General features: G+C 37.2%; 1 protein-coding gene and 1 pseudogene across 2 annotated transcripts in view; one reads left to right on the plus strand and one right to left on the minus strand.

The window, feature by feature from the left end:
- The first annotated feature begins 5,014 nt into the window (after positions 1 to 5,014).
- On the plus strand, positions 5,015 to 11,069 carry LOC117406594 (inactive dipeptidyl peptidase 10-like; annotated as a pseudogene).
- A 12,993-nt stretch (positions 11,070 to 24,062) lies between these two features.
- Positions 24,063 to 27,863, minus strand: part of LOC117412417 (inactive dipeptidyl peptidase 10-like) — a 182,163-nt gene continuing 178,362 nt past the window's right edge. Inside the window, exons 20-26 of one of the 2 annotated variants that reach the window (XM_034020830.3) lie at positions 27,385 to 27,579; positions 27,075 to 27,129; positions 26,357 to 26,453; positions 25,813 to 25,871; positions 25,426 to 25,498; positions 25,101 to 25,174; positions 24,063 to 24,714 (exon numbers count right to left, since the gene is read on the minus strand). In XM_034020830.3, the coding sequence (XP_033876721.3) occupies positions 24,580 to 24,714; positions 25,101 to 25,174; positions 25,426 to 25,498; positions 25,813 to 25,871; positions 26,357 to 26,453; positions 27,075 to 27,129; positions 27,385 to 27,579 (688 nt within the window). In that variant the 3' untranslated portion in view covers positions 24,063 to 24,579. The remainder of the gene's footprint in view (positions 24,715 to 25,100; positions 25,175 to 25,425; positions 25,499 to 25,812; positions 25,872 to 26,356; positions 26,454 to 27,074; positions 27,130 to 27,384; positions 27,580 to 27,863) is intronic. The other variant, XM_034020839.3, reaches the window with a different exon arrangement.

The following is a 27,863-nucleotide window of genomic DNA, read 5'->3' on the forward strand; positions in this document are numbered from 1 at the left end:
GGGAAACCGAACCAATTAAAACAAGAAACCACTAGACTGTGGAAAGTAAATTTAAAATGTATGCATTTTTCAAAAAGCATTACATTGCTTAATTGTGACTAAAAATGTCTCCTAGAACAATATAATTAAATAAGAGAAACATTCAAATGATAAACAATATTTTGCATTTTATAACAATATTACAATAAAATGACACTGTCTGAAAAGTACACATTTACAGCTATTAGCTTATTGTGATTTGCTCTCAGATTTAGCATAATAGGTTGTGAATATTAAAAGAGTTAGAGAAAAGCTTGTTAAAACATGTACAATTTTAACAGATGAGAATGTCAAACTGTCTTGGTTATCAGTGACATTTCATAATAAGTGTCTATTCGTGTCAATTAACACTAAAATTAGGGTATGGGATAAGATTTCATATACATTAGTGAATAACTCTCCAGCTACTTTGGAATTCATCATTTCATATTGTACTGAGTGGAGTAACAGTCTAATAATAATAATAATGAAGACTTTAAATGGAATGTGTCAGCCTGTTTGAACATGCAGATCAGCCATTTCCACAATCACGATGACTGCTCACATACTGTACACTGCCTCTTGCAACACCACCAGCCTTGCATCTGCTATCCAGTCAAGTCAGATTGCATGGACAGCTCCCCAGCATGTCCAGTTACATTTTTATACTCAGTCGTTGATTTTTTTTTACCTGTTTTAGACCTCCCCCTCCCTCTCCCTTTATCCAATTGGAGGGCTGACTATTACTAATGTAAAGCTTCATTCTCATGTCTAACCTAGGCTGCTATTATTATTATTAGTAGTAGTAGTCGTAGTAGTAGTAGTAGTAGACGTAGTAGTAGTAGTAGTAGTAGTATTGTTATTATTATTATTATTATTATTATTATTATTATTATTATTATTATTATTATTATTATTATTAACTGTCAAATACTCGTTCAAACACATTTAAAGATGCATTATTGGCGGTTCATAATGAATCCACAGCAGGTGACCCTTGTTATATCTGTTATTATGAGCAACGAAGACCAGACTGTGTTGTAGCTTCTTAACTGAACTTACTTTATGATCCAGTGCATAATTCCAATAACAGCTCTGCATAGGGAGGAGCTACATGTTATTAAAACTATAACATTTAAAGCTATAGTACAAGTATCGTACTAATAACTGAATGTCAATAGTCTTGTCACATGTGGGCACGTTGTTTAAAAGATATTATATAGCATTCATTAGCCTAACCAATCAGAATGCACCATACACTTTGTTCACATGCTAAGGAATTCCCATACCACCTTTCATCGCAATCAGAGGAGTGATAAACAGGATAAACAAAAACAGACAGGTACTTATAATAGATGTACTGTACTTTACAAGCATCTTTATAAGGTAGAGATGACTTTAATTAATGCACCCTTAACTACTGATGCTTTCAGATTATTCATATTAAAATTGAAAAATCATACCACAGGTCCCATGTGGATTTCTTCTTCTTCAGAAATAATATGCAAGTGAGAAAGAATTTTACCAAAGATCGGTCCATAGTTGATCTGTGCCCATCAGTGTCATCCACAAAGTTATTTCCAATTAAATGTTTTGATTTAATTAAAGTTTCTTGTTGAGGCCACATTTCCAGTCACATTAAAAGATGCTACTGTGTAGTGTCAAAAAATAAACACATTCCTTCTCTTTTCGCTGCTTTCTAATCTCCATTTTTAGATGTACCGTGACAGTTTTATCAGAAAAGCTATGTGCTGTAGAGATCTACATCAAAGTGGGTCTATGGAGAATGCCTCCTTCCTGACACTGTCTGACAGATAACTTATCATAATGTGATTTCTTTATTGGCCATAGCCTGAAACATGCAAGAATTCGCTTGAGATTTTAAATCAAGATTGAACACTCAGACAGGTACATCAGTCAAGGTCTCTCTCTTCTCTGTGGGTAATTGAACTTCACTCAAGTTTAGTCTCATTTTTTTGTTGTTGTAATTATTAAACATTCTGTGCTCATTGATTAATATGCCAGCTGAATCTTAGAGCCTAATTAACATCAACAGAGTGTTAAAGATTTGAATATATAGCGCATCATTTTCTGTAAGGGCTAAATTATTGTAATTGTTTTTAATTTATACATTGGAAGTAACATTTAAAACCTTCACCTTTTCCCTTTGGGTATTTCAAGTGCATAACGTGCGCACAAAAATAAAATGCACATCTGACATATGAAATGATTTCCCCTTGATATTCATTATCTGAACATCAATGAGAAAACTCTTCCACTGTGTTCTCACGCAACCCTGCACCTTATCGTCCTGTGAAGTCTGGAGCTTTGTAATTGCTTCATTGGCTGCTGTTATATATGTATTTGATTGGCTCTTGTAATGCTTTATTTGCATATCTCCCTACAACCCATTTGTTTTTTAATTTATTGCTTTCTCTCACCTTAACTCGAAAGCTACTTGTTTTTACTTACTCTCCTGAGCCTTTCTGAAGTCAAAATACAGTCGCGCTGTATTGATGAGCCCCAAAAAGGGTGAAACATGTAAGCAGCTACTGTATTTTGACTTTTAAAATGCTGTGGATGTAGAAGCCGTTAGGCAACTTTCACGCGATTTGATTGTCTCTTGCAATGCTTTATTTGCCTATCTCCCTACAACCTATATATATATATATATATATATATATATATATATATATATATATATATTGTGAGACAGCAGGGAGGGGGTTAAATCCTCCCTGCAGAAAACATGTGCAAATGCACATTGGTTGATGTAATTGTTTTGTTTTATTATTTAATTATGCCCTGCACCTGGTGATCATTGTAAATCAGAGCCAGGCGCAGGGTATTTAAAGAGAGCAGCCAGTCTGTTCTAGGCTGTTGTATAGAAGGAGGCAGATAGTGTGCTCTGTCTCCAAGCAGTCAGACAGAAGTAAGTGCTGTGTCAAACCTGTGTGGTTTAATTAAGTTTTGGGGCAGGGAAACGGCTTAGCCGTCCTGTGTTAGTTAGGTTCCTGTGTGTGTAGTTAGTGCTCGATAAGAGCTAGGTGTTTATTTGGTTTTGTGTGTTTGATTTTTGTGTTTATTAAAAATAGCGCACCAGCGCTTAAAAATCCATTTCATTGTTCTGGGTCGTATTTTTAAAGGGGCAACGAACCCGAGTGAGTTGTGCTTTGTCACATATGGTGGAGAATGCGGGCAGAGTGTGTGGGCACCCCTACGACCCAGAAAATGGATTTTAAAGAATTGATCGCAATGATCAATCGTAACAACGCTGCTCAGAAAGAGCAGACAAAGAAGTGGAGACAGGAGTGGGGGCTACCGGATCCGGAGCCGACAGAGCTAGACCTGCTACTACAAAAGTGGGAGCAAGCAAGAGGTACCCCGCTGACTCCAGCTCCAGAGCCCAGAGGGGAGGAGCCTGCGCTTCCGGAGCCCAGAGGGGAGGAGCCTGCGCTTCCGGAGCCCAGAGGGGAGGAGCCTGCGCTTCCGGAGCCCAGAGGGGAGGAGCCTGCGCTTCCGGAGCCCAGAGGGGAGGAGCCTGCGCTTCCGGAGCCCAGAGGGGAGGAGCCGCCGCTTCCGGAGCCCAGAGGGGAGGAGGTGAAAAGCATACCTCCACCACAGCCCCGACCACCACCCCTACAGTCCAGTTCGGCGCCGCTGCGTCCAGTCCCTCACCCCTTGCTCCTGGACACCCTGCCGGTCTTCCTGGACCTCCCTGTGCTGGACCTGGAGCCCAGGAGTCTGCAGCACTGGCCACAGCTCTGCCCCTGGTTACCTGCTCCGCTCTCCCCGAGCACCCAGACGTCGCTGGGCTGCTGCCAGACGTCGCTGTTGCTCCCCCTGTTAGCTGCTTCGCTCCCCCTGGGTGATCGGACATCACTGCGCCAGTTCCCAGGGGAAGACCTGTGTCCACTGCAGCATCCTCCAGTGCCCCGGCCTACGCTTCGGTCGGCCCTGTTAGCCCGGTGGGGTCTCGTGTCGCCGGTTTGCGGTCCCTTCCTGGCAGCGCCGGAAGGACCGACCCATCCTCAAGCCCGCCCGTGGAAGAGGGCGGCAATGGACATTGCTGGAATTGAGGCTGGGTGGTCTTTTAAGGGTGGAGGGAGGTGGCCGTGGTATGGCCGGTGTCTTGAAAAGACATGGGGGGGGATGTGTGAGACAGCAGGGAGGGGGTTAAATCCTCCCGGCAGAAAACATGTGCAAATGCACATTGGTTGATGTAATTGTTTTGTTTTATTATTTAATTATCCCCTGCACCTGGTGATCATTGTAAATCAGAGCCAGGTGCAGGGTATTTAAAGAGAGCAGCCAGTCTGTTCTAGGCTGTTGTATAGAAGGAGGCAGATAGTGTGCTCTGTCTCCAAGCAGTCAGACAGAAGTAAGTGCTGTGTCAAACCTGTGTGGTTTAATTAAGTTTTGGGGCAGGGAAACGGCTTAGCCGTCCTGTGTTAGTTAGGTTCCTGTGTGTGTAGTTAGTGCTCGATAAGAGCTAGGTGTTTATTTGGTTTTGTGTGTTTGATTTTTGTGTTTATTAAAAATAGCGCACCAGCGCTTAAAAATCCATTTCATTGTTCTGGGTCGTATTTTTAAAGGGGCAACGAACCCGAGTGAGTTGTGCTTTGTCACAATATATATATATATATATATATATATATATATATCATATTTTTTGTCAGTTACACATGAGATGAGAAAGTTTCATAATGGACAATGAAGTCGAGTTTATCTGCTATCTTGCATTATAGATTTGGGAGAAAAGCACAAAGAAGTGACAGTTGCGTTATAACCATTTTTTTTTTTTTAAATAGCTTACTGTATATTCACTTGAAAAACAATAAAATGGCATTTTAAAAAATACATTTGAAATATAATCCAATATTTCAGCACAAAAAGAAAACAATAAAACTAATTCAATAATTGTTTTGTTGAGTAAACGTTTATGTCACTTTAATTATTTTTGTTGTATTCCTCAAATTGGGATTTACTATCAAACATGGCTAACGTGGCAATCTATATAATGCCAAGTACTGTCAATAACAAAAATGTCAGTTCACTACATCGAAGAGGAAGCAGATACTTAATCCTTGACAAGTTTACAGTGAAGTTGCATACTATGTCTTCTTCAGCCTTTGCTTGTATAATTGTATCATGTTAAGTTTCCTATATATGTATGTATTTTATAATGAATATATATATATATATATATATATATATATATATATATATTGACAGTTCTACTTCAACGAACCCCATTGACCGTTTTAAAAAAACATTCTAAAAATTCTATAAAAAAATGATGACCAATAGGGGATATTGTAAACTACGTCAACATCACACTATTTTTATGCCGGCCAAAGCCGAAAAAAGCCTTTGACCTTGACCCATTCAAGAGCAACGTCAATGAAAATATTCACCCCATATCTTTCCAAAACTATTGTTTGCCTATTATTTAAATAATGTACTTTTGTTTTCTAGGTCTATCGATACTCTTTCACAGCCTCATATTTAATGTATGGCTTACATACCAGGTTTATTAAAAAATCTTTGTATTTGTTTGAATAGCTAAATGTGTCTTTTTCCTAAACATCTTTTTCACCCTCCTGTTCTCCTGTTTCAAGGGAGGTTTGGGAGCTCAGTCCACCAGAAGTTGCTGATTCAGTGCTACAGTATGCAGCCTGGAGAGTCCAGGGACAGCAGCTGGTAAGGATATCAAGATTTTTCCCATTACAGTTCGAGAGCAGAAACTTCAGGAAGGTCAAACATAACCCTGAAAAGAGAATAAAGGTCAGGCCATGTGAAACGCACAGCTATGATGGGTTTGTTAATGTTTTGCTTGCACGCTAAGTGCCCTCTACAGAAATCAGTTACTGAACTCACTGCACACAAATATAGTCTAAGTGCTGGCTTTTGACAGTATATACTGTACAACTCAGAGGTAAGTCAAGGTTAGTTTAATATATTTTAGGATGTAATATACTGTATTATAATGTAGATGCAGCTTACCCAGGAAACATCCTTCAATAAGGTTGTATGTTTTATTGTTTCTGAGTTAAATTAAATCAAATATTTTCACTCAGACATAATGTAATTTTGACAGCATAGTAGAATGTGACCTTTTTATCTTCATGGTAAAAAAAAAAACACGACACCATATTTACCTTTTTCTGATACATGATTTTCTGTCTTTTTAGTGCAAATGCATTACCATAATGTTTGCTTTGTACTGTATTTTTGCAAATTAGTGGGTAGGCTTAATTCCTACTTGGATCATGATAGGAAAGGGAATGCCCTCAACTCAAAGTCAAGGTCACATATTTATCCACAGATAGTTGCATAGATTATCAAATCATAATGATTTTACTACTTCAAACCCCTTATCAGTAAATTAGCACTTCTGAGCTTGCCAAAAAAACAAAAACAAAGCTAAACTAAGCTAAACTATAATCCTATTAAAAAACAATCAGTCCTGAATAATGGGCGTTCTTCAGCTTTAAACAAGCAGCGTATTTGACATAATTTGGTGGCTTCAGATATTAATTAAATACAAAGCACACACATACACACACACACGCACACACACACACTACTGTCACTCACACTCCTTTTGTCTTTAAAACTTTAAGGCCTACAGCCTGAATATCAACCAAGGACTCACCTTGAAATGCACTTCCGTACAAATAAAGGACAGTGAATGTATCTCTTGTCTTCAGATGCAGTTCAGCGATCCACTCGAGAATAGTCTTTACACATCACAGCACTGTAGTTTGAATTATTTAATGCAGCAACATCATGAATTGGTACAGTATGTGCTCCTGCAGTCTTTTTAAAGAGCAAAGCAACACAAGATCTACATTCGACTTTCCTCTCACTCTTTATCCTACCCCCCAGGAGTGATTCATGGATTGATTGAGTAACATTACAGAATAAAATTCAAATACAGTGAAAAGCGGCGTGCATAAAAACAGGGCATGGCAGGGCAGGGGCACCGTACATGTAATGTTTATAAATAAAGTTAGATATATTTTTAATTTCAATTTGGCAAAGATGGAGTTACAGTTCCATCTCTGTCAAATCCATGTGTAGAATGTGTCCAGGTCCTAATTGATTAATTGATAGTCAATTAAACCCAGCCACATGGTAAAAGTTAAAAAGAGGTATTTTATTGCTAAAGAAAATGTTAATTGTATCCAAATTATTATTACTAAAATTGCTATGTTCATTACATAAGCATACAATTCCCCCCCCCCCCCCCCCCCAAAAAAAGAAAATCCGCCCAACATAAATACTGTTACATTTAGTTCTGTAGGGAGAGAGATTGAGAAAAATGTTAGATTGGATTAGATTATGTAGTCACAGTGGTCAAATATAAATGTTTAACCCGTGGATATCATCAATGTGGTGGTTTGTAAATGAACATTGCCAAAGTAGACATTTTGTCTGCAGAATTCAGGGCAAATGGGTTTATGATGTTCTTGAGATATCCTTCTTGTAAGTCAGAACATGTTTCAGAGCTAGATACTTTGGCAAATGGCGCATTTTATAAGTGTGTTTTATCTGCGTTGCTTATTCGTATATTCCGTTATTTTATTTATGTTATAATTACACACTGCAAACTGGATGTTTGACTCTGTATGTAAGGTGCAGTTTGTAAATGTAATATGTGTTCAAAGAAGTGTGAAAAAAGAAAAGTAACAGAACTTCCAGGATTGTTTAAGGCAGTGTAGTCTTTTATGGCCATGCATGTCTTAATTCAATATTTAAGGACATGGACTGAACAAGCCCCTTGACTTGAATGGATTGAATGAAACACATGTGAGTACCATTAGTTAAAGGATATCCCAGTAGCCCAGGGGTGGCCAAAGGTGGCCCTTCCAGTCCTGTCTTTGTTCCAACCCTGTTCTAATTTCTTTAGTTGAATCAATTAAACCTCCATCCAGACCCTGAAGTAGTTAATTATATAACTACCTGTTATTCCTGGAGTGGAATGGCCCTCCAGGACCGTGATTGGACACCCCTGCAGTAGCCACAGATGTACAGGGATGTACCACAAGTTTAGACTCCATCTAAAGTGAACAAATGAAGGTATATAAATTAGGCTCATTGAGATATATCCACTTGTTAGGTGCAATCCATAACATCTCCTTTTCTTTTACATTGAAAACAATATCTACTACCAGTCTGCTATGAACAAAAGTTCTTTGAGGCTTACTTCATCTGGAAAAGAAGGAGTTTATTCAATGGAATTGCAGACTGGTTGTATGAAGGTAAGCATTTGATTACAGTAGGGTTACCTCTTATTGGTCGCAGAGTGTTGTCTTGAGCATATGAGGTAGCTCTGCAACACATACAGTATAAAGAGTTCACTACAAATTAACCGTATATGTAAAATAGACACAATTAAACAGCAACAAAACCGGTAGAAATTCAATTGAAGATCTTTTTCTAACCAATCTAAATTGGTCTATTTTGGATGTAGGCTACTGTAGTTGCTCTTGACTGAAGTCGTTTGAAGAAGGCTCAAGACAATTGACTACATTTTTTACTCAAAGTTGACTGTTTACATTTTCCCATTGCCTTTTATGTATTATTACATGCTACCAACACATTTTCCAGGGAGTGGTGATAACAAGGCCCATATATATAGCATATCCGCATGACATTTACAAAACTCATTCGCAGCTGATTCATTATTCCCCAATGTTATAGAATACATTGTACCATGGAAGTCTTTCTGATAATTTAAAGCATCACTTTTGGTTATGTTCAACATGTACATGTGTATTATGTTCTCAACATGCTTTTATAGGTCGCATAAGAGCAAAATAGAAAGATTGTCCTCTGTTCTTTTAAAAATATATATATGAATGACTTCAGGCCAGATAGTGTGAATTTAATGCATGTTAAATGCTTATGCATTTTCCTCCCTCCTTTACCAAGTCAATTCCCTTCAAAGATATCTATCTCCATTCTGTTGCATAGGAAAAGAAACCAGCCAAGCATATCCCTTGAAATGTTAGTAAGCCTCAAGCCAGACTTTATGACAACTTTATAACAGAGGACTATAGGGAAGCACAGTGTACACTGTCTCTGTACAAATATGTACATTCTGTATGACACAATTTTATTTTATTTATTAAGATCTATTTATTAAGATTTTTTAGTCACCTGGGTTTGCTTAGTCCAGATTTGCATGTAAGTTAATGTGTGGGTATGCAAAATCGGACCAGTCTGTTACAGTATTGTAAGTTAATGTGTGGGTATGCAAAATCGGACCAGTCTGTTACAGTATTGATCTAACGAGCCCAGCAAACTTTATTTAGTCCATTGGCACTTTCAATCAAAAGTGGATTCATTTATTATTATTATTATTATTATTATTATTATTATTATTATTATTATTATTATTATTATTTATACAGAAGATTTACCCATTGAGACAGAGGCCTCATTTACAAGGGGGTCATTTTAGACAATAAAACAATTACAAATACAAGCAACACAATAAATACATGTAGTCAGCAGCCTACAAAAAAGAACAACATACATAGGACAAATCTAAATGTTAATGTCGAGTAAAGGAAAAGCAATGGTAAGAGGCTCTAAGCAATTCCCAAATACGATCTTTATAGTCAGAAAAGGAGAGATTGTCAAATTCCATCTTCTGATAGATTTGCATACATGAGCTGATAGGTGAAACACAGTTCTCCCAAACGTGTGCGAACCCTTGGGACTATAAACTATATCCAGTGTTAATCTGTTCTACCAGAACATTCAGATAATGAGGCACTAAACCTTTAAGGACCTTAAAAACAAAACAATGAAAACGCCTATAATTTGTTAATGAGAGCCAACCTAGTTTTATATACATATGACAATCGTTGTGTCAAAGTGGGAAAATCTAGACCAAATCTGCAGCATGAATTATATATTACATTCAATTTGTGTAAGGACTGCTTGGAAGCAAATTGGTAGATATAGTCACCATAATCTAGGATAGGAAGAATAGTAGCAGTCACTAACTTTAGTCTGCTAGACTGAGAAAAAAAAAACAACCTTATTCTGAAAAAGGAAACCTAATTTAGGTCCTAATTTTGAAGCTAATTTATTAACATGACAGTTAAACGTAAGATGCTCATCAATCCATAAGCCTAATTGAAAAAGCTTATGACGGGAATTGTGTTTAGTTGCTGAGACATGTGACTGAGTGTGGTGTCTCTGTTTTGAATTGACATGGAAAGGAGTTCTGAGTGGTGCCTCAGGTATAGCGCCCATTGTACGTCAAGCAGATGACTGTACAAGTATTGAACAAATTACAGTAGAAACTCAATATAATGAGGTTAATGTCATGAATGGGGGTGCTGTGATAAACTGAAAGCTCCTCAGCTGTATATAATCAACATTGTATATACCTTAAGGTTGAAAAAGATCAGCGTTTATGTTTGTATTTTGTATTGATTTAATATTCTAAGATGTTTAATTAAGATTCAGAATGAGGGATTATTTGAATAGCTTTTCATGAACTGAACTAAAGAAAGTTGACTAGCGCATCCAGTATGCAGTATTGGTTAGTCCCGTATGTAAAATCCTAAGGGAGTGATATATGAAGTACTGAGTAGTATGCTGTTTTGCAGAAATTGCTCTTGAAAACATATTTTTAGGCTACAACAGCAGTTTGTTTTGTACTTCTGTTCTTATAACAATGATTTCACAAATACTAATCAACTCTAAACCTAAGAGAGAGTGATGATTTAATAGCTGGGTACATAATCAATCCAGGACATATTTCAGCTAATGACACATCACTGGGTTTCATACACTGACGTTTCAAGTTACAACATCTAAAACTGTTTTATAGTTTTGACAAATATAAATTACTTGCAGAGGAACTACTGCAGTCCCATGTTGCCCACTGGTGGTCCCCAGATGGAGAAAGGCTGGCGTTCCTGATGATTAATGACTCCCTGGTACCAAGCATGGACCTTCTTCATTTTACAGGCAGTCTCTATCCCAAAGGACAGCAGTATCCCTATCCCAAGGTAAAAGAGTGACCTGATATTCAAGACCTTATAAAGAGATTGTCAAGTCTAGAGATAATTAAATATGTTGTTAGTGTTTCTGCACTTTCTTTCTTCCATTACTTACTGGTAAAACTCCTTTAATATACTTATATCTCAGCAGCTATGATATGAAAACCGAGATACGATTTCTAACCAAAAGAGTTACAAAGGATTGCAGCAACAATATGGCTTGGCTAGCCATTCCATATAGACCCAAGCTCCAATGCAAGTGTAATCCAAATAGTTAAAGTCCTCATATTTGAGTAATGTGCAGTCAACACAAATGATTGCTTAGCTATTTAAAAAAAAAAAAAACTTAAAGTTAGTTATACATTTTCATGTTATTGGTTACAAGCAGGTCAGATTAACCCTATGGTGAAACTGTATGCAGTCAGTTTATACAGGACATGAAAAACAGTGGAATTGAGACCCCCAGAGATTCCTGAAAGCAGGCAGGTTTTATTTTGTTTTATAAAAAAAATGTTTTATGTATGTAAATCTGTATGATATGAAGTCCTTGGTCTACATAAAATACATACATACCTTGGCTTACAAGGTCAGTAGTTTGACAGTCAGCACTTTAAAAGATGCATCTTTCACAAAATTGTACATGCATATGTTCATAGCAAATTATAACTAGTCTGTCTTTTACTTATATTTATATGTGTGCCATTTAATCAGTAGAAAAATGCATTCTTTATAAAAACAGTATTACAAATTACTTTTCTTTATTGTGATGCCCTATATTTTTAACAGCATGAAATATATAATGCATTGCATTGCTTAGTCAGATTTCAACAGGCTGTGCATTTTTCTTGAGAGTAAGAGTAAATAGTACCCGGGGGGTGTTACTTTTGACAGAGATACAGAGTGGGTTCATCATTGCGTATATAGGGTGCCTATTGAAGAATATTTATTCAAGAAAAAGTGTGTTGGTTCTAGGGGCTCCCGAGTGGCGCATCCAGTAAAAGCACTTGCTTAGAGTGCAGGATGCGCCCTATAGTCTGGACGTTGCGAGTTAGAGTCCAGGCTATTCCTTTGTCGACCGAGGACGGGAGCTCTCAGGGGGCTGCGCTCAATTGGTCGAGCGTCGCCCGGGAGGAGGGAGGGCTAGGTCGGCCAGGGTGTCCTCAGCTCACCGCGCACCAGCAACCCCTGTAGTCTGGCCGGGCACCTGCGAGCTTGCCTGTAAGCTGCCCGAGAGCTGCGTTGTCCTCCGATGCTGTAGCTCTTGGGTGGCTGCATGGTGAGTCCACAGTGTGAAAAAAAGCGGTCGGCTGACGGCACATCCTTCGGAGGACAGTGTGTGTTAGTCTTCGCCCTTCCGAGTCAGCGCAGGGGTGGTAGCGGTGAGCTGAGCATAATAAAATAATTGGCCATTCCAAATTGGGAGAAAATAATAAAAATAGTTGGCAACGACTAAAAATGAAAAAAAAAAAAAAAAGTGTGTTGGTTCAGAGCGATTAGGACCTGCATCAAGTGGAGAGGGGATTGTGTGCAGTTTTGGGGGTTATTTTTAAAAAGCAGAATTTGTCACTGTGTAAGTGGGCCTTGCCATACATGAAAGAAGTTTAGAAAATAATTGTGTAGTTCCTTGAAAGAGTGAAGTTACGCAAGAAATGTACTTGAAAGTTAAAATACTTTATGCAACCACTTCTAACATAGCATACATTTACACAGAAAACCCTTACAACTTCCTCTCTTTTAAAAATGGAAACCTTTGAAAAATTACTCTTAAATCCACTTAATGAACGTTCCTTTGAAAATACCCCCCTATGTTTGTATGTATGTATGTTGACCAAGAATACCATATAGTTTTCAGTGAATTCTACTTTTGCTAAAGGAAAAATGTCAATGTTGTATTTCTTTTGTTTTCATCTAGTGACTATTATATTACTATGGTGAAGTGGGTCAATAAAAACAAGGCTGCAATGAGGTGGTTAAACAGACCACAGAATACTTCTGTTCTTGCAATGTGTGAAACCACGATTGGCCATTGCATTCAAGTACAGTAAAACCTATTTTTGGTTTGATAATAACAATTGTAGTACATACACCGTAATTATAAAACCACTTTCAATCAAACTGCTTTGCTAAATAATTGCAAAATGCGTCTTGATTTTAAAATGAATTCAGAAATAACAACTCACAAATACGGCAAAAATCTTTTTTTTTTTTTTTTTTTTCTAAATTAGGCTAACTTAACCTGCAATTTAAATATGATTCACAGAATTCACAAACATGTAATTTTAAATTGCATAAATGGTTATCTCTTGATTTGATTTTTTTTGGGGGGATCAGTAAATTTGTATTTGCGTACTTGCCAATTAGCAAATCAAATCTGCATAACTTGCATACGCAATGTCCTTATTCACTCTTAAACTTGCAAATTATTATTACTGTCAAGCCAACTGTGAAAGGAATAAAGCAATCAACTGCATTTTTTGTGTGCTGTATTATTGCTTCTTGTTATTGCAGAAACATGTAAGGACAACTGATCTTTGGCTTGATAAACAAGTAAAGTCGAAGAAACTTGTTTGCAATTATAAATTGCATTAAAATATACTATGTAACACTTTACGCCAAGTGTCTCTAATTACTGTGTATTTACATAGTAGTTACTTTGTAAATGCATGTGTACTTACTCATAATTACAATGTTATCATGCACTGTTACAATGTACTTAATGTGTAAATCTTTTTGCATGATAAAACCCTATCCCTAACCCTAACCGTAACCATAAACTCTTTTCTGATACAACTGTGTACTTACATATATCATATATTGTGCAAAAAGATGTACACATTAAGTACATTGTAACTATGTCTAATAACATAGTAATTATGTGTCAGCAGGTATTTACTGAGTAACTACTATGTAAATACACAGTCATTGGAGACACAATGAAAAGTGTTACCTATACTACTGAAGCATTAGAGTGAAGGTGAGCTGTGTTGCTCATGAAAGGCTTTGTGTACTGCATGTGCCTTATTTATCTTATATCGAAAAATATATAATTTATTCAATGCTTCACTGATTTTACATATTTTGACTTAGTGGTAGAATATTAATGTATTTGTAAAGCCAGTCAAGAGAATATTATTATTATTATTTTTTTTTTGTTGTGGCTATACAATAAAAGCACAGAGGTAGAATACTAAATACAATTTGGTTGCTTTAAAAAGTCATTATTCTTTCAGTATGAAGAGCCAGTGTTTTCACAGGATAGTCAGACATTCTTTCTGACTGTGCCAGTAAAAAATGGCGGACACAGAGCCTTTCACCGCATTGCAATGTTTTCTGTTCTGGTGAGGACGAAACATGAGATCTTTATTACAGCCTGACATTAGCAGGAGGAATCCTAGGTACTTTCCCAAATGACCCCCCCCCCCCCCCCCCCCAAAACCTTTTAAACTTCAGTCCCAGTTTTCTGGTCATTGATATGTGAGACTAATAAAGAATGGTTTTCTTTCAGTTTGGTGGATGGCTGATATGCAGTATTGCAAGCATTTCCCTGATTGATCACAGATCATTCTGACCCCAAAATATGAGCACTTGGTTACAGTTAAGCAAGGCATCTTTCCTCAACAGTGCATGATGCTTACTGCTTTATACTGGCGATGTACTGTATGTTGCATTTATTATTGAATTTTAATTTCTGGGTTACATTTCCTGCTGGGTCTGTTTTGATCGTTCAATAACTGAATAACACAGTTACATTGTTGCTAATGCTTTCAAGGTGAAACATAGCGTGGATTTGATAGCATAGGTCTCTTTGTCAGAGTCCTGCTGATACAGCGTAATGTTAATCATCCTGTTCTGCTCCATGCACTCTGTCTGTGCTCGGTGTAATTTTGGCCTCTCTGAGTTGTAGGTGCCAAGTTTAATGCAATAGAACTCATGTCATCCATTCCTGCAGGGAGAAACCATTTAAATAGATACAAAAAAAATTGTACTTGGTGGTCTGACTGCTGCATGTAAAGCCATCAGTGGTCAAAGGTGTGATGAAGAACATCAGTGATCTGTTATACATATTTGACCATAGTAATTTATATTTTATTGGTGGCACTAGTTATTTAAAACTCATCCCCTGGTTATAGTTATACTTCCTTTTGAATGTATTTGTAATCTATGTTTGTATCATTTTTATTTTTTACAGCAGCCTGGAAATGAGGAGATCACTGTTCATCCCCTCACATCAGGAAACTGGGAAGTCATCCAAATACTAGCCTTTGATAAGAATCAACACACTATGTAAGTTCAGAAGAGCTTGTATTACTGTAGTGCAAAGCAGCAGAAGATGGGGAAACAAAAGTACAACACAATGCAACATCTAGTGCTGTTAGGCTATGTGGGGGTCTCCAAGGACAATCAGGTTTTAGGATGTAAACAATGCTCGTGGTAATATTTGATAATACACAATGAAAGCATATTCCACCGCCAGGTAACTGCAACCTTTTTTTCAATAGCTATTATCTCAGTACTGAGGATTCATCAAGTCGAAGGCAACTATACAGGTATGAGCTTATTTAATATTGTGTTTAGTAATAACAAGGCAGGCTTTGCCTTAAAGGCGTTTTTAGATTGTTACACAATGGCCCTATGAATGAAGCATAACCCAGTCCCACAATAATTATTTCATGCCCCTGTCATGTATTGTGCTGAGATATAATTGTAAAGATGTGGTTAGTATTGTAAAGAAATGGGAGATCATTGCATATACAGACATGGCCCCAAGCTGTGTGGTCCAGTGGTTAAAGAAAAGGGCTTGTAACCAGGAGGTCCCCAGTTCAAATCCTGAGTCAGCCACTGTCTCATTGTGTGACCCTGAGCAAGTCACTTAACCTCCTTGTGCTCTGTCTTTTGGGTGAGATGTAGTTGTAAGTGACTCTGCAGCTGATGCATAGTTCACAAACCCTAGTCTCTGTAAGTCACCTTGGATAAAGGTGTATGCTAAATAAACAAATAATAATAAAAGTATATAATGATGCACTGACCATCAATTTTAGGGCTTTTTAAATGTGTACAACTTCTATAGATAAACAAGTATGGCTATACCTTCAGTTAGACGGGCACATGTAGGGGAGGTGACAACCAGGGTAATGGTTTAATTCTGAGGTGATGCATGGACACATTTGCAGACTGGATCATTTGCTTTGTTGTTCTGAAGCTGGTGCTGTTTTTAACAGCATTCTTGATGGTCAGAATTCCATTCAGAATGTCTGTAGACAATTGATTTCTGACATCTGTTTTTAGAAGGTTCATCTGAGACAAAAATCTCATTCTAATTCTGCAGTGCTGTGTGGCAAAGCCAACATATTAATGGCAACCTTGGCAAGTGTAGGAAAATGCGGCTCTCTGCTAGGTGTAGACAAGAGCGCTATTTTGTGTCGGTTTTCATCAGCTGCCAGATCCCGTCTAAGACCCTTCTTTTTACTGCATAAATTCCATTTAGGCTATCCAGCATATTTCCAATAATTAAAAAGCATTGCAAGCTGGACGATGTCTCCCGAGCTCAAAGTCACAGACATTTTTTTTATTTTTTATTTACGTTTTAGTGTTAAAATTTGACTTTTTTTTTACTGACTGGCCTTAATGGACAAGTTGGCAGCCTTCAGTCAAATGCAGTTTAACGTGGCTTACTTCTTCCTCAATCGCCAATACAGCAAAGGCTGTGAGTTTTCCTTGCTTTACTGTTGATCGGAGGTGTTTTTTTGACACGCTTCGTTAAAGAAAATTCTTTTTCTCCAGGGTGGGGGATGTTTTCAGCGGTGCAGGTCTTTCACCACAGATTTGTAAAAATTATTCTTCTTCCCGTTTCTCGTATTTATACTTTGCTGCACATGAAAGAGACATTGTTTGCTGTACTCAAGCAAAATCAAACTGACTGACCTGGCTGGAGTGTACTCGTGTCACCGAACGAAAATGAGCGAGACCGTCAGCCACTTTGATTTTGTGTGAACACAAATGAGATACACTGCCTTGGTTGAAATGTCAGTGAGTGAAGTTCTTCCCGTTTGCGAGCAATTCTAGGCAGATGCCTAGTTTGCCTATGCATTAATCCGGCTTTTTTTTTTTTTAGCTCAAAGAGCCAGTTGCGCCATGTTTCCATATGTTGTACATATCTTTATATCATTATTTATTTCTTAGCATATGCCCTTATTCAGGGCGACTTACAATTGTTACAAGATATCACATTATTTTTTACATACAATTCAGCAACTCCTCACCAACTATGCTACCCAGCTCCTGGTCCAGGCCCTGGTACTCTCCCGCCTAGACTACTGCAACTCCCTCCTGGCTGGCCTCCCTGCGTCCGCCACCCGTCCGCTCCAGCTCATCCAGAACTCTGCTGCTCGCCTGGTGTTCTCTCTACCTCGCTTCGCCCACGCTACTCCACTACTCCGCTCGCTCCACTGGCTCCCGATCACCGCTCGCATCCAGTTCAAGACTCTTGTACTAGCCTACAGATGCCTTGATCAGACTGCACCCAGCTACCTCCAGACCCTCATCTCTCCCTACACCCCCACTCGATCTCTCCGCTCCGCCTGCACTAGAAGACTGGCTCTACCTCCGCTACGCTCCCCTGCCTCCCGAGCCCGCTCCTTCTCCACCCTTGCTCCGCAGTGGTGGAACGACCTTCCTACAGATGTCAGGACTGCCCAGTCCCTGACCACATTCCGGCGCCTCCTTAAGACTCACCTCTTCAAACAGCACCTGTAGAACTCCTCTGTTGTATCCTGGGACACTATCACCCTTCATTTAAATATGCTTTATTTTGCTCTTATCTGCCCCCTATTTTACTGCATTTAATCCTGTACCTCAGAATATTGTAATCTCCCAAGTGTTTAATCTGTAGTATTTTGTACTTAATCATATCCTGATGTAACTATCACTACTTAATCATATCCTGATGTAACTTTCACTATTATCTGCTGTATTATTGAATTGTGGTTTGTCACACTTGAGAATTATTGTATTTCTTGTTCTTATTGTATGACTTATATTGTAACACTTGAATGTATTTGTATTTGCTTGCGATTGTAAGTCGCCCTGGATAAGGGCGTCTGCTAAGAAATAAATAATAATAAAAAAAATAATAATTACATTATTTTTTTTACACATTATTTTTACATACAATTACCCAATACAGTTGTTTTTTTTTTTGTTTTTTTTTTACTGGAGCAATCTAGGTAAAGTACCTTGCTCAAGGGTACAGCAGCAGTGTCCCCCAACTGGGATTGAACCCACGACCCTCCGGTCAAGAGTCCAGAGCCCTAACCACTAGTCCACACTGCTGCTTTATATATTCTTAAATTCTGAGACAAGTTAATCAATGACTCAAGCAACCAATCATTTTGCACCCACATATTGGTTACTGCAGCGATCATCTGCTTAGTCAATAATTGACAGGTAGTCAATATGCACAACATTTCTCACATTTCCACTGATGAGAAGATGACTGACACATAAACTAACTGTAGCTTTGGTAAACATTAAAAGTATGTCAGACTGTTAATTTCAATACCACACATTTGGGTGAGAAAATAAATGAGGCTATCGCTACTGTTTGCTTTTATACAGCAAGAACATAGAAGAGTCTGCCTGCATGACCCAGCTGGTTAAAACTGAGGAAAATGGCCAAATTCCAGCATTGATGTTGAACAGGAATACAAAGACTTACTCATTAGGTGTTTTGTAGAATCCCTTTCTTAATTTTCTACACTTTGCTTTCAGTGTGCTTAACCATTCTTTCCTCTGCTTCACAATGATTTATCAAGACAAATTACCTTTGCTATGATCATGGCAAAATGCAGAAAACCTCAGGGATAAGGGAGATTACCAGTGACCTTGATAAACAATGTTTATTTCTACTTTCTTTATTATAACACTCATTATCTTTTGTTGCAGATCTACATTTAAACTTTATTACGTTGATTAAAACAGGATTGGAGTATATGGGAAGGTACAGAAAAGAGTCATTTGAAAATCTTTTATTTTTTTGTCTGAACAGCATGCTGTTTTTCAGCTAAGAGATAAGTATAGAGGCCAACATAACTGCAACATCACGGTTCTTGGTAATTGATTATGTGTTGATACCACGTTGTGCTATTGCTAATAAATTAATAAAGGAATACATTACTGATGGACTTGCCATGCCTCATTGGAGGGATTCTGAATTGACTATGGAATGATTAAAAAAAAACATTTGAATAAGAAAACCTTATGTGCTTAGTCTTGACATGCTTTGTCTTGCTTATTAAAAGTGGTGTCAGGAATGGATATACTTCTGGGTTAGAATTACCAGTGTTTGTATTGTGCATTGCGGTTAACAGCTCTATAACCATGAATGCAGACAAGCCTCCAGCCTGCTACAGACATACAGTATATTTGTCAACGGAATACAGACAGCTTTGTTATGTCTCTTCAATTACAATGTAACTGGGCATTGACAAATATTTCACATGAGACTGTGCAATGCTTATTGACAAAAATAGGTTCAGAATCTTAGCACTTTTTGAGACTTTTGAACAGGAGCAGTTGTTTGCAGAGTTGTAAAATATTTCTTGAACTTTGATGCTTAAGGGACTTGTAAGCACTATCCCCATAGTTATGTGGTAGTAGACAAATACAAGTGGAATCTTTTTTTGGTTCCAATTACAAATTCTGCACTGTATTTGTTTGTGTCTGTATCTTTTAAATTAGGAATATGGAGGCTTCCTCACATCTCTGCTCCTCCTGTCTCCAGAGAGGCTTTTCAAATGTGGAGTTGCTGTTGCCACTATTACAGACTGGAGATTATACGGTACCATGTTGTAATTGATCATACAGTATGTTTATGTTTGCAGCAGTATACAAGATCTGCACAAGCTTGCCTTTATATACTGCAGTATGACAGTAAAAATAGATAACTAAATAGTGCTGTATACACATGGACACACTGTGTGAAGATACACGTCAGCTATCGCTCAATCATTTTTGTGTTGCCCTCTTACAACCATCTAGTATAATGTGTGGGTCACATTTAACCAAAAGGTTTGTGGGGTTCATATTTCAGGCATCACAGAAGTACATTTGTATGATCTTCACACGAGGAATGTATTTACTATGTGCCATGCAGCACGACATTGCTCCCTGTTGTCTTCACATAAAAAGACAACAATAAGTAGTGCCTGCTGCACAGTGCAGATGTATGATCCCTTCCCATGAAGGTACTGGTGCTCTATACCTACAAGCAACTGCAAACACAAACCATACTTACCATACTTATAATGTGCATTGTACACATAATGCATGGTAGTCTAACAATTACAGTCAATAATGAACTTGTTTCAGTGTCTTATACTGATAAAGTCACAAGAATAGTTCTATATGAGCATGTTCTATACAAATGTGGAGTGTTCATTTAACACTGGTGCAACATTTCCATTTACAGGCTCAGCATTTACTGAGGTACCTTGGTCTCCCATCAGTGAACAGCCGTATATATCAAGACAGATTTAATTAAACAGATTAGAATTATAGTTTTAAAAAGACACACTTTGCAGGACACTCAATACAGAGCACATGACAAATGCCACCTGCTAAAATGAGTGCAATGTATAATCTTCCACAGGCCTGCAGTATTCCCCATAATATTACTGGATCAAGCCATCACAAATTCCTAATAATTCATGGGACTGCAGACGACAAGTATACATGTTCCTGAAGTATCACTTTATAAGGCCCAAATTGGTAGATATAGTTTGTTTGTCACCTTTACCTGGGGGTGAGCTTTGCATTCCAAAGCTTCAAAGGCTCGGAAGGCAGCAGTAGTCTGTACCAAAAATTAATTCCACAGATTATTCAAACTCATTCATATTCACCAGCACACAGACTGAGATCTGTAAATATTAATGCAGTTTACTTGCTATACAAAATGCCTCCCATAACAGTAACTAGTTTTGATAATTTTATTTTTTATACTGTGTCTTTGTGGATTCTTCAATAAATTATGCATTCCTGTCTTTTAACACATTTCCATGCATACTAACATAAAGTACACATTCATTAATAAAAAAAAATGCATAGCAAATATCACATTTTACAAGTGATGAATACTTTGTGTTTTAAAAGTATGGTACAGTCAGCACTCACATATTTGACCCTATAAAATGTTGGCTTAGGTGATGGTTAAACGCATAATAGGGATTGATTTTATTCTTAATACAAGGGCAGTCAAACGTGACTGACGTGTATCTGAGTAATGGATATCCAAGTGCTGACTGTATTAAATAATTCATGCCACATGAAATATGCATACATATCTTGCTAAATAATGGATGGTTCGTGTTTTTTGTATTATTGTAGTTATTGCCATAAACAAGTCTTACCTTTGCTGTCTTCCTTTCTTGCAGCAAAAGTCCATTTCCAGCACTCAGATGAACTGATAAAATGTTTGACACAATCTAATGTAAACTACACTTTACAGGTATTGTATATCAAATATAAATAAATGTACTGCGCAGATCTCTCATTGCCTCGAGGAAGGATTAGTATAGAGGGATGGAGACACATTAACTTAGAAGTAGCTAGTTTTGCCTTTGCCTGCAGTATTCTACATAATGTTACTGGATCAAGCTTAGTAGAGCGTGGTATAACTGATTCGGTATCAGTCCTTGAACCCCATATGATTTGTTTAATGGGTTATTCATACTTTTTAAACCCAACCCCAACCCACATAAACTGTAGTATTGTGAGTGACTTTTAAAAAAGTACAAATTCTCTCCCCACTGTAGCAGTTAAGCAGTGTGATTGCCTTTGTTATTATTCAAGCTATGTTGGGGTATCCTTTCATTCTATGTTGGGGTATCCTTTCATTCTGTGTTGGGGTATCCTTTCATTCAGATAGAAAATGGCTCCCAGCATGTTTTCAATATGTTATTCTTTGAGGCTATGTAGAACAATTGCAACAGAGTTATGTTCCCCCCCTCCCCCCAATATGTAGCATAAATTGTATATGTATCATTTTCTGTATTGTATATGGTTTGCTAGGAACAGCTGGCAGCAACACAATGTTTTCATAATGGTGGAAAGGTTTGTTAAAGCTTTCGAGAGCCTTTCAACTTTCTTCTAATTTGAGCTTATTAAAGCTGTTCCAGAACTACTGACAGTGTGAAATCACCGGCTGTTCCTTGATGATTACATGTATTTTATACAAGCACGTTGCTTGGAAACACATTTTAAAACACGACTCGACTGACATGTTGAAGACAAATTAAGGACACATCTTTCTTTCTTTATCAATTGTAAGTGACACAAATAAAAGGGTTGTGATACTGACTGCAGTTCACATCATTTCCCCCAAGTTATCAAAACTGACAGAACTTAATGTGCCAACCATATTTTAATTGAACACAAAACTGATGTAAAGATCACCTAGTTTAGTATCCTACATTTTTTCTTATGCACAGCAATGATTTTTACACTATTAATAATGCTTTTAAAATGGTCTATTTGTAACTAATCCTAACCTTCTGACTGTTTAATGTACTGTACTGGGTTTCTTCATATTGTCACTTTTCTCTAGTCTGTGTTTAAAGTTGTCTGTATAGTGGTATCCATAACATTTTGTATACAACTAATAGTTTTGCTCTAGGCACATTTTTATTTGCATTGTCTTTATTGTTTTTCTTTAGCCATACCTTGATGTTTTATTCTTTTATAATTCTCTCCTTTTTTTGTTAACTATTGGAAATATCTACACTGTAAAATTTATTTTAAAATAACATTTTTATAATGGTTTTATTATTTCATGTTGAGACTTCCTTATAAGTTACTTAAAGGGTACATAAGGACCTTTTTATTTTATTGTGTTACATGTTCCCATGTGTTGCTACAACTGTTTACATAATGTGTGTGTATTGTTTTTTTTTTGTTTTTTTTTTACATTTTGACCACTTTTTTAAACTTTTAAATTGCATTCCCTGCCTCAAGATGGCTTCCCATGTACCTGCATGGACCTCTCAGATCTACATTTCCCATCATCCTCCACTGGTAAATCCATGGGTGCGTTCACGAGAGGCAGACTTTGCTAAGTCTGCGCAGATTCTGCAAAGATTCTGAAAATTCATTGGCTACTTGCTCCGATTCTGTTCAGAATGACGAAAGTCTGCGTGTCGTGAACGCACCCCATCTGTTACATATGTGAGCAGGAGGATGATGGGAAATGTAGTTCTGAGAGGTCCATGCAGGTACATGGGAAGCCATCTTGAGGCTGGGAATGCAATTTAAAAGTTTAAAAAAGTAGTCAAAATGTAAAAAAAAACCCAATTAAAACAATACACACACCTTATGTAAACAGTTGTAGCAACACATGGGAACATGTAACACAATAAAATAAAAAGGTCCTTATGTACCCTTTAATTTAAATAAAAAATGCATACTTTTTTAATAACACCCTTTCAGATTTCAAATGCATAATTTAAAAAAAAAAATCAATGATTCTCCACCTCACAGCAGAAAACATATTCCTTCTTTAATACAAAACTACACGAGTAACAATATTTATTCTATAAAAAAGTAAAAATAAAAAAAAGTATTTAGCTGGATTAATTGCTAACTGTGACACTGTTACCCTTATTGCGGCTTTAAAAAAGAAGAAAAAGCCACATAAGTAAATGATTAGTCATGATTAGAATCGTGATGATTTTTTTTGGTATTTTGTTCAGTGTTAGCATTCATTATTTCCACAGTTACCATGCAATAATTACAATGGAATCCTATGCGATGGGTCTTTTACTGAACGCTAGTGTCACATCATGCCTGACCATCTGTAATGATTTTAGGCATTTATGTTTATAACTTAGAGGGAAGGCCATCATTTGGATACCTCTCCAGTCCATCTCTTACAAATATAGTACATAGATATTACTCTCTATAAGTAAAGGGATTAATGCAAGGCTTATTGTTCAGTTCACTGGACAGAAAAAAGGAAATAAGACTATTATACAGACAGACCTACACAGCGGTATTGTATAAAATACTGTATCTTTATTGGGTGAATGCGAGTATGGGTTGTGAAGGAATTGCACTTGTTTTTAGGTATCACAGTAACATTGAATTTGCATTTCTGACTAGGTAGGTGTAGGATTTCATTGTGCATTTATACAAAAGGGAAAATGATACATCATTTGATTTGAACTGCTACTACAACAAATATTTACATGAGAAAAACGGTGAAGCTAAACAAAATAACCATGCACTTAACTATGTGTGTAAAACGAAATTCTCAGTGGAACAAGTAGCAGACCTGTGCCCTCCCAAAAGAGACTTCTGATTTGAAGGTTAAGATGGGCCTGATATGTGAAATCCAGATTGTTGCTGTTCCACTCATATAAATCCAGCAGCAGCTGCACTCCAACAGTCATTTCTAGCTAATGCTTGGTTCAGAGCCTCCAAGGCTCCAGTAGTCATTACAGAAATACATTATAACGTCCTCCAATGCCAATGGCCTCCTGACCTATTCCTCCTCTTCTGGCTCCTCTGGTAGTAATAAAGTGTCTTCCTTAAGACATTCTCTGAAGTATGTAATGAGTGTACTGTAGAGGTGCTGTCTGCTTCTCTCTGATAGAAAATGTCCTTCGTCAGGGTATATCTGTTGAAGAAAAAAGATGTTAAACCAGATTTCTGATCTCTCTCTCTCTCTCTCTCTCTCTCTCTCTCTCTCTCTCTCTCTCGGGGCATATATTCTGTGTTTTACTCCATTCATATCCCTTGACTGCTAAATATCTTTGTATTCTTGAAAAGACAATCATGTCCTCTTCAGATGTATGCAAACATTTTAAGAAACTCGTCTCACAAGTACAGAGGTACTCCAAAATGTTATCCATTAATGATAATAAAGAGATACTGTATTGTGTGAATCCTGCAGCAAGCTGTTTTGATGTCAACCTGTAGGGTGTATGCATTTATAAGTAGGGTTGTCTATTTGACTAACATGCCTGAAACGTGTCTGTATTTACAGTGCATTATGACACGTACCTGCATAGTGTAGTTTGCACCAGCTTTTATTAAGTGCTTAATCAGTTCTGCTGAGTGTTGGAAATGTATATTGGCTGAAAGAAAGAAACAGAACACAAAAGTCAATAAATTCATATCATTTGTCACATGAAGGTTTCAGAACATTTGCTTTTAATATAATATTGTATAACTGTATTACAGATTAAAATTCTCTCTCGTTGTGCAAAGTAAATATGTGCCATAATGTCAAGTTTCTGCATATCAGCAGTTGTAGCTGAAGTTGGTAGAGCATTATATTACAAGTACTGCGGGGTTATTTTTCTGGAAATGTAATGATTCTACCCACCGTCTGCTGTTCCGTGTATTAACATCACATTCTTTTCTTTCAAGCCCTGCACATTGTGAAGCACGCTGGAAATCTTAAGAAGAAAAAAAAATCACTGGTGAGATCTATCCTAGCAATTCTGAAATAGAACACAACCTCAGGCCACTGTTATATATTTAGTTTATTGGAATGGGCTATATGGTAAATAAACAGGGGTTCCTTTAACTTTTAAGAACATGTGACAGACATACTCTGGCCTCCACTATATCCCTGTAGCTGGGGATATTCGTACCAACGGGGATTAATAATTAATTATAATTAAGTGATCTACAGTACAGTACATGTGCAATAACATTAACAGCTATGGTGTAGTAGTCCACTGGAAACCAAATTCATCAGAAAACTTACTTGATAAAAACTTTCTTCTTTTGATGGTAAGCCAAGGTATCTCTCAGAAAATGCAGATGCTATGTAAAAATAATAATAATAATAATTATGACTCATGCGCTCACCAGTCAGTCCTTCACACAAACCCCTCAATCAGGCACTGTTTGGGAAAGCAAAAAATCCTAGCAAATCTAAGAAAGCACTTCCAAGATGGAAGTGGCTGAGAATAAGCAATTTCCTTTTATTGCAGTAAATGGCAATGCATTAGAGGATAGGTTTACAGGATTATTCCATTAATTTTACTCATTAGCTTTTACCAGGCTATTGTGTGAACTACAATGATGCAATGTGAGTGTTTTTCAGTTAATGTCATGGAAGAAAATCCAATAGAGAAGACAGGATATTAGGAAACCAAATCTAGATTCCTGATCTTCACTCCAAACTAGATCATGAAATTGCACAGATTCTTGCACATGAATCAATTCACCAGAGGAATGGAACCTGCTTCCAAGATTTCACAAGCCATTTAAAACAAATACACAACTGAACGGATGTGTTTACTTACCATATAATTTCCATTCTGTTACTGGTGACATTGCAACTGTACACTTAAGCTCATCAGTTGATTTGAGCATCATTAATGTAATGTATCCACCATAACCCTGGAAAATATGCAATTATTGTGCATCAGAAATTATAACAGTTATGTTAAAGTATAATGGAAGTACATTTAATCGTCTCATTTTATTCAAACAACCAGTTAATCAGTAGTTTCGAAAACAGTTCACGGCGATAAATTAAATTCAAAATGAGTTTTGCTAATGAAGACAACTTATCAGCTCAGAAGGGCTGCATGTGAAGTAAGCTGGTAGAGTAATGTAATTAGATACCTACTATCATCACAACTGTGCATGCCCCATCAGCAATTCGTATTATTTATATCATGTATTTCTATATGAATTTATTAATGCAGTGTTTTCCCATTAGCTTTACAAGATACAAACACTGATCTCCTATGACTCCCTTTTATTACTGTATTACGTTTATTACAGTGAAGCATTTGAAACAACATCACGTTTAGAGCTGTGTACAGGACAAGGTAAGATTTGCTTGATGCATTTACAAGCTTTCAGTCTGTTCAAGTACTTTTTGAGCTGCAAGTTTTTGTTTTGAGGTAAAGGAATAACACATAATCCCCCAGTTTCCATGGTAACTGCAGATGAACTGAAGAAAGCCAAGTGTGTTAGGGTTTCCCCCCAAATGTACACAAGATGACGTGTTACCTTTCCAAAGATCCCAATCCTGTCAGGATCAATGTAAGGCAGTTTCTTTAAGTATCTGTAACAATACACATTAATAATAATAAATACATAAATAATAATAATAATAATAATAATAATAATAATAATAATAATATTTGGTGTCTGTTTTTTTTTATTTTATGCAAGCCCTGCCCACTGTCTGCCATTCTCTATTTAGTGGGTTACTATTGTTCTGTTGTGTATACTATACAAACAGGCTACACAATACAAAAGTAGTCACATCATACTCTTAACAACAAAACAAAAAACAAAACAAAACACTCATACACACTCTATAGCTGCTATTTGATCCTGTACGTCGACGATTCCTAACTGCTGATGGACTGCCTGCAGGACCCGCTCCCCCTGGAAGCCACTTCCCCTGCCATCAAAGCGAGCCACGATGACATCATGAGAGCTGACAAGCACCGAGTCCCAGTCAAGGAGAAACCTGTCTGTTACCAGCTGGCTGCTGGGAGCTGCATCACTACAAACAGCAGCATGCACAGAGAAAAGACATTCATATTGACTGACTTTCTTCAATTAGACATGTAGAAAACTATTACAATTTACTTAAAGGTGTAAAATGGCAAAGAATAATAAACATATACTGTAGTACAGTTTGTTTTAGACTGATAATACATATACCATTGGCTACACATCTGTTGTGTATTTAAAGCCTTTTTATTTTATATTGTGGTACTGTTCAGTTGTTGTGGTTTGAAAAATATATGAATCAAATCAACGTATTGATGTATTTGAAATGGTACT

This window comes from Acipenser ruthenus, chromosome 10 (assembly GCF_902713425.1).
Source record: "Acipenser ruthenus chromosome 10, fAciRut3.2 maternal haplotype, whole genome shotgun sequence".
NCBI lineage: Eukaryota > Metazoa > Chordata > Actinopteri > Acipenseriformes > Acipenseridae > Acipenser > Acipenser ruthenus.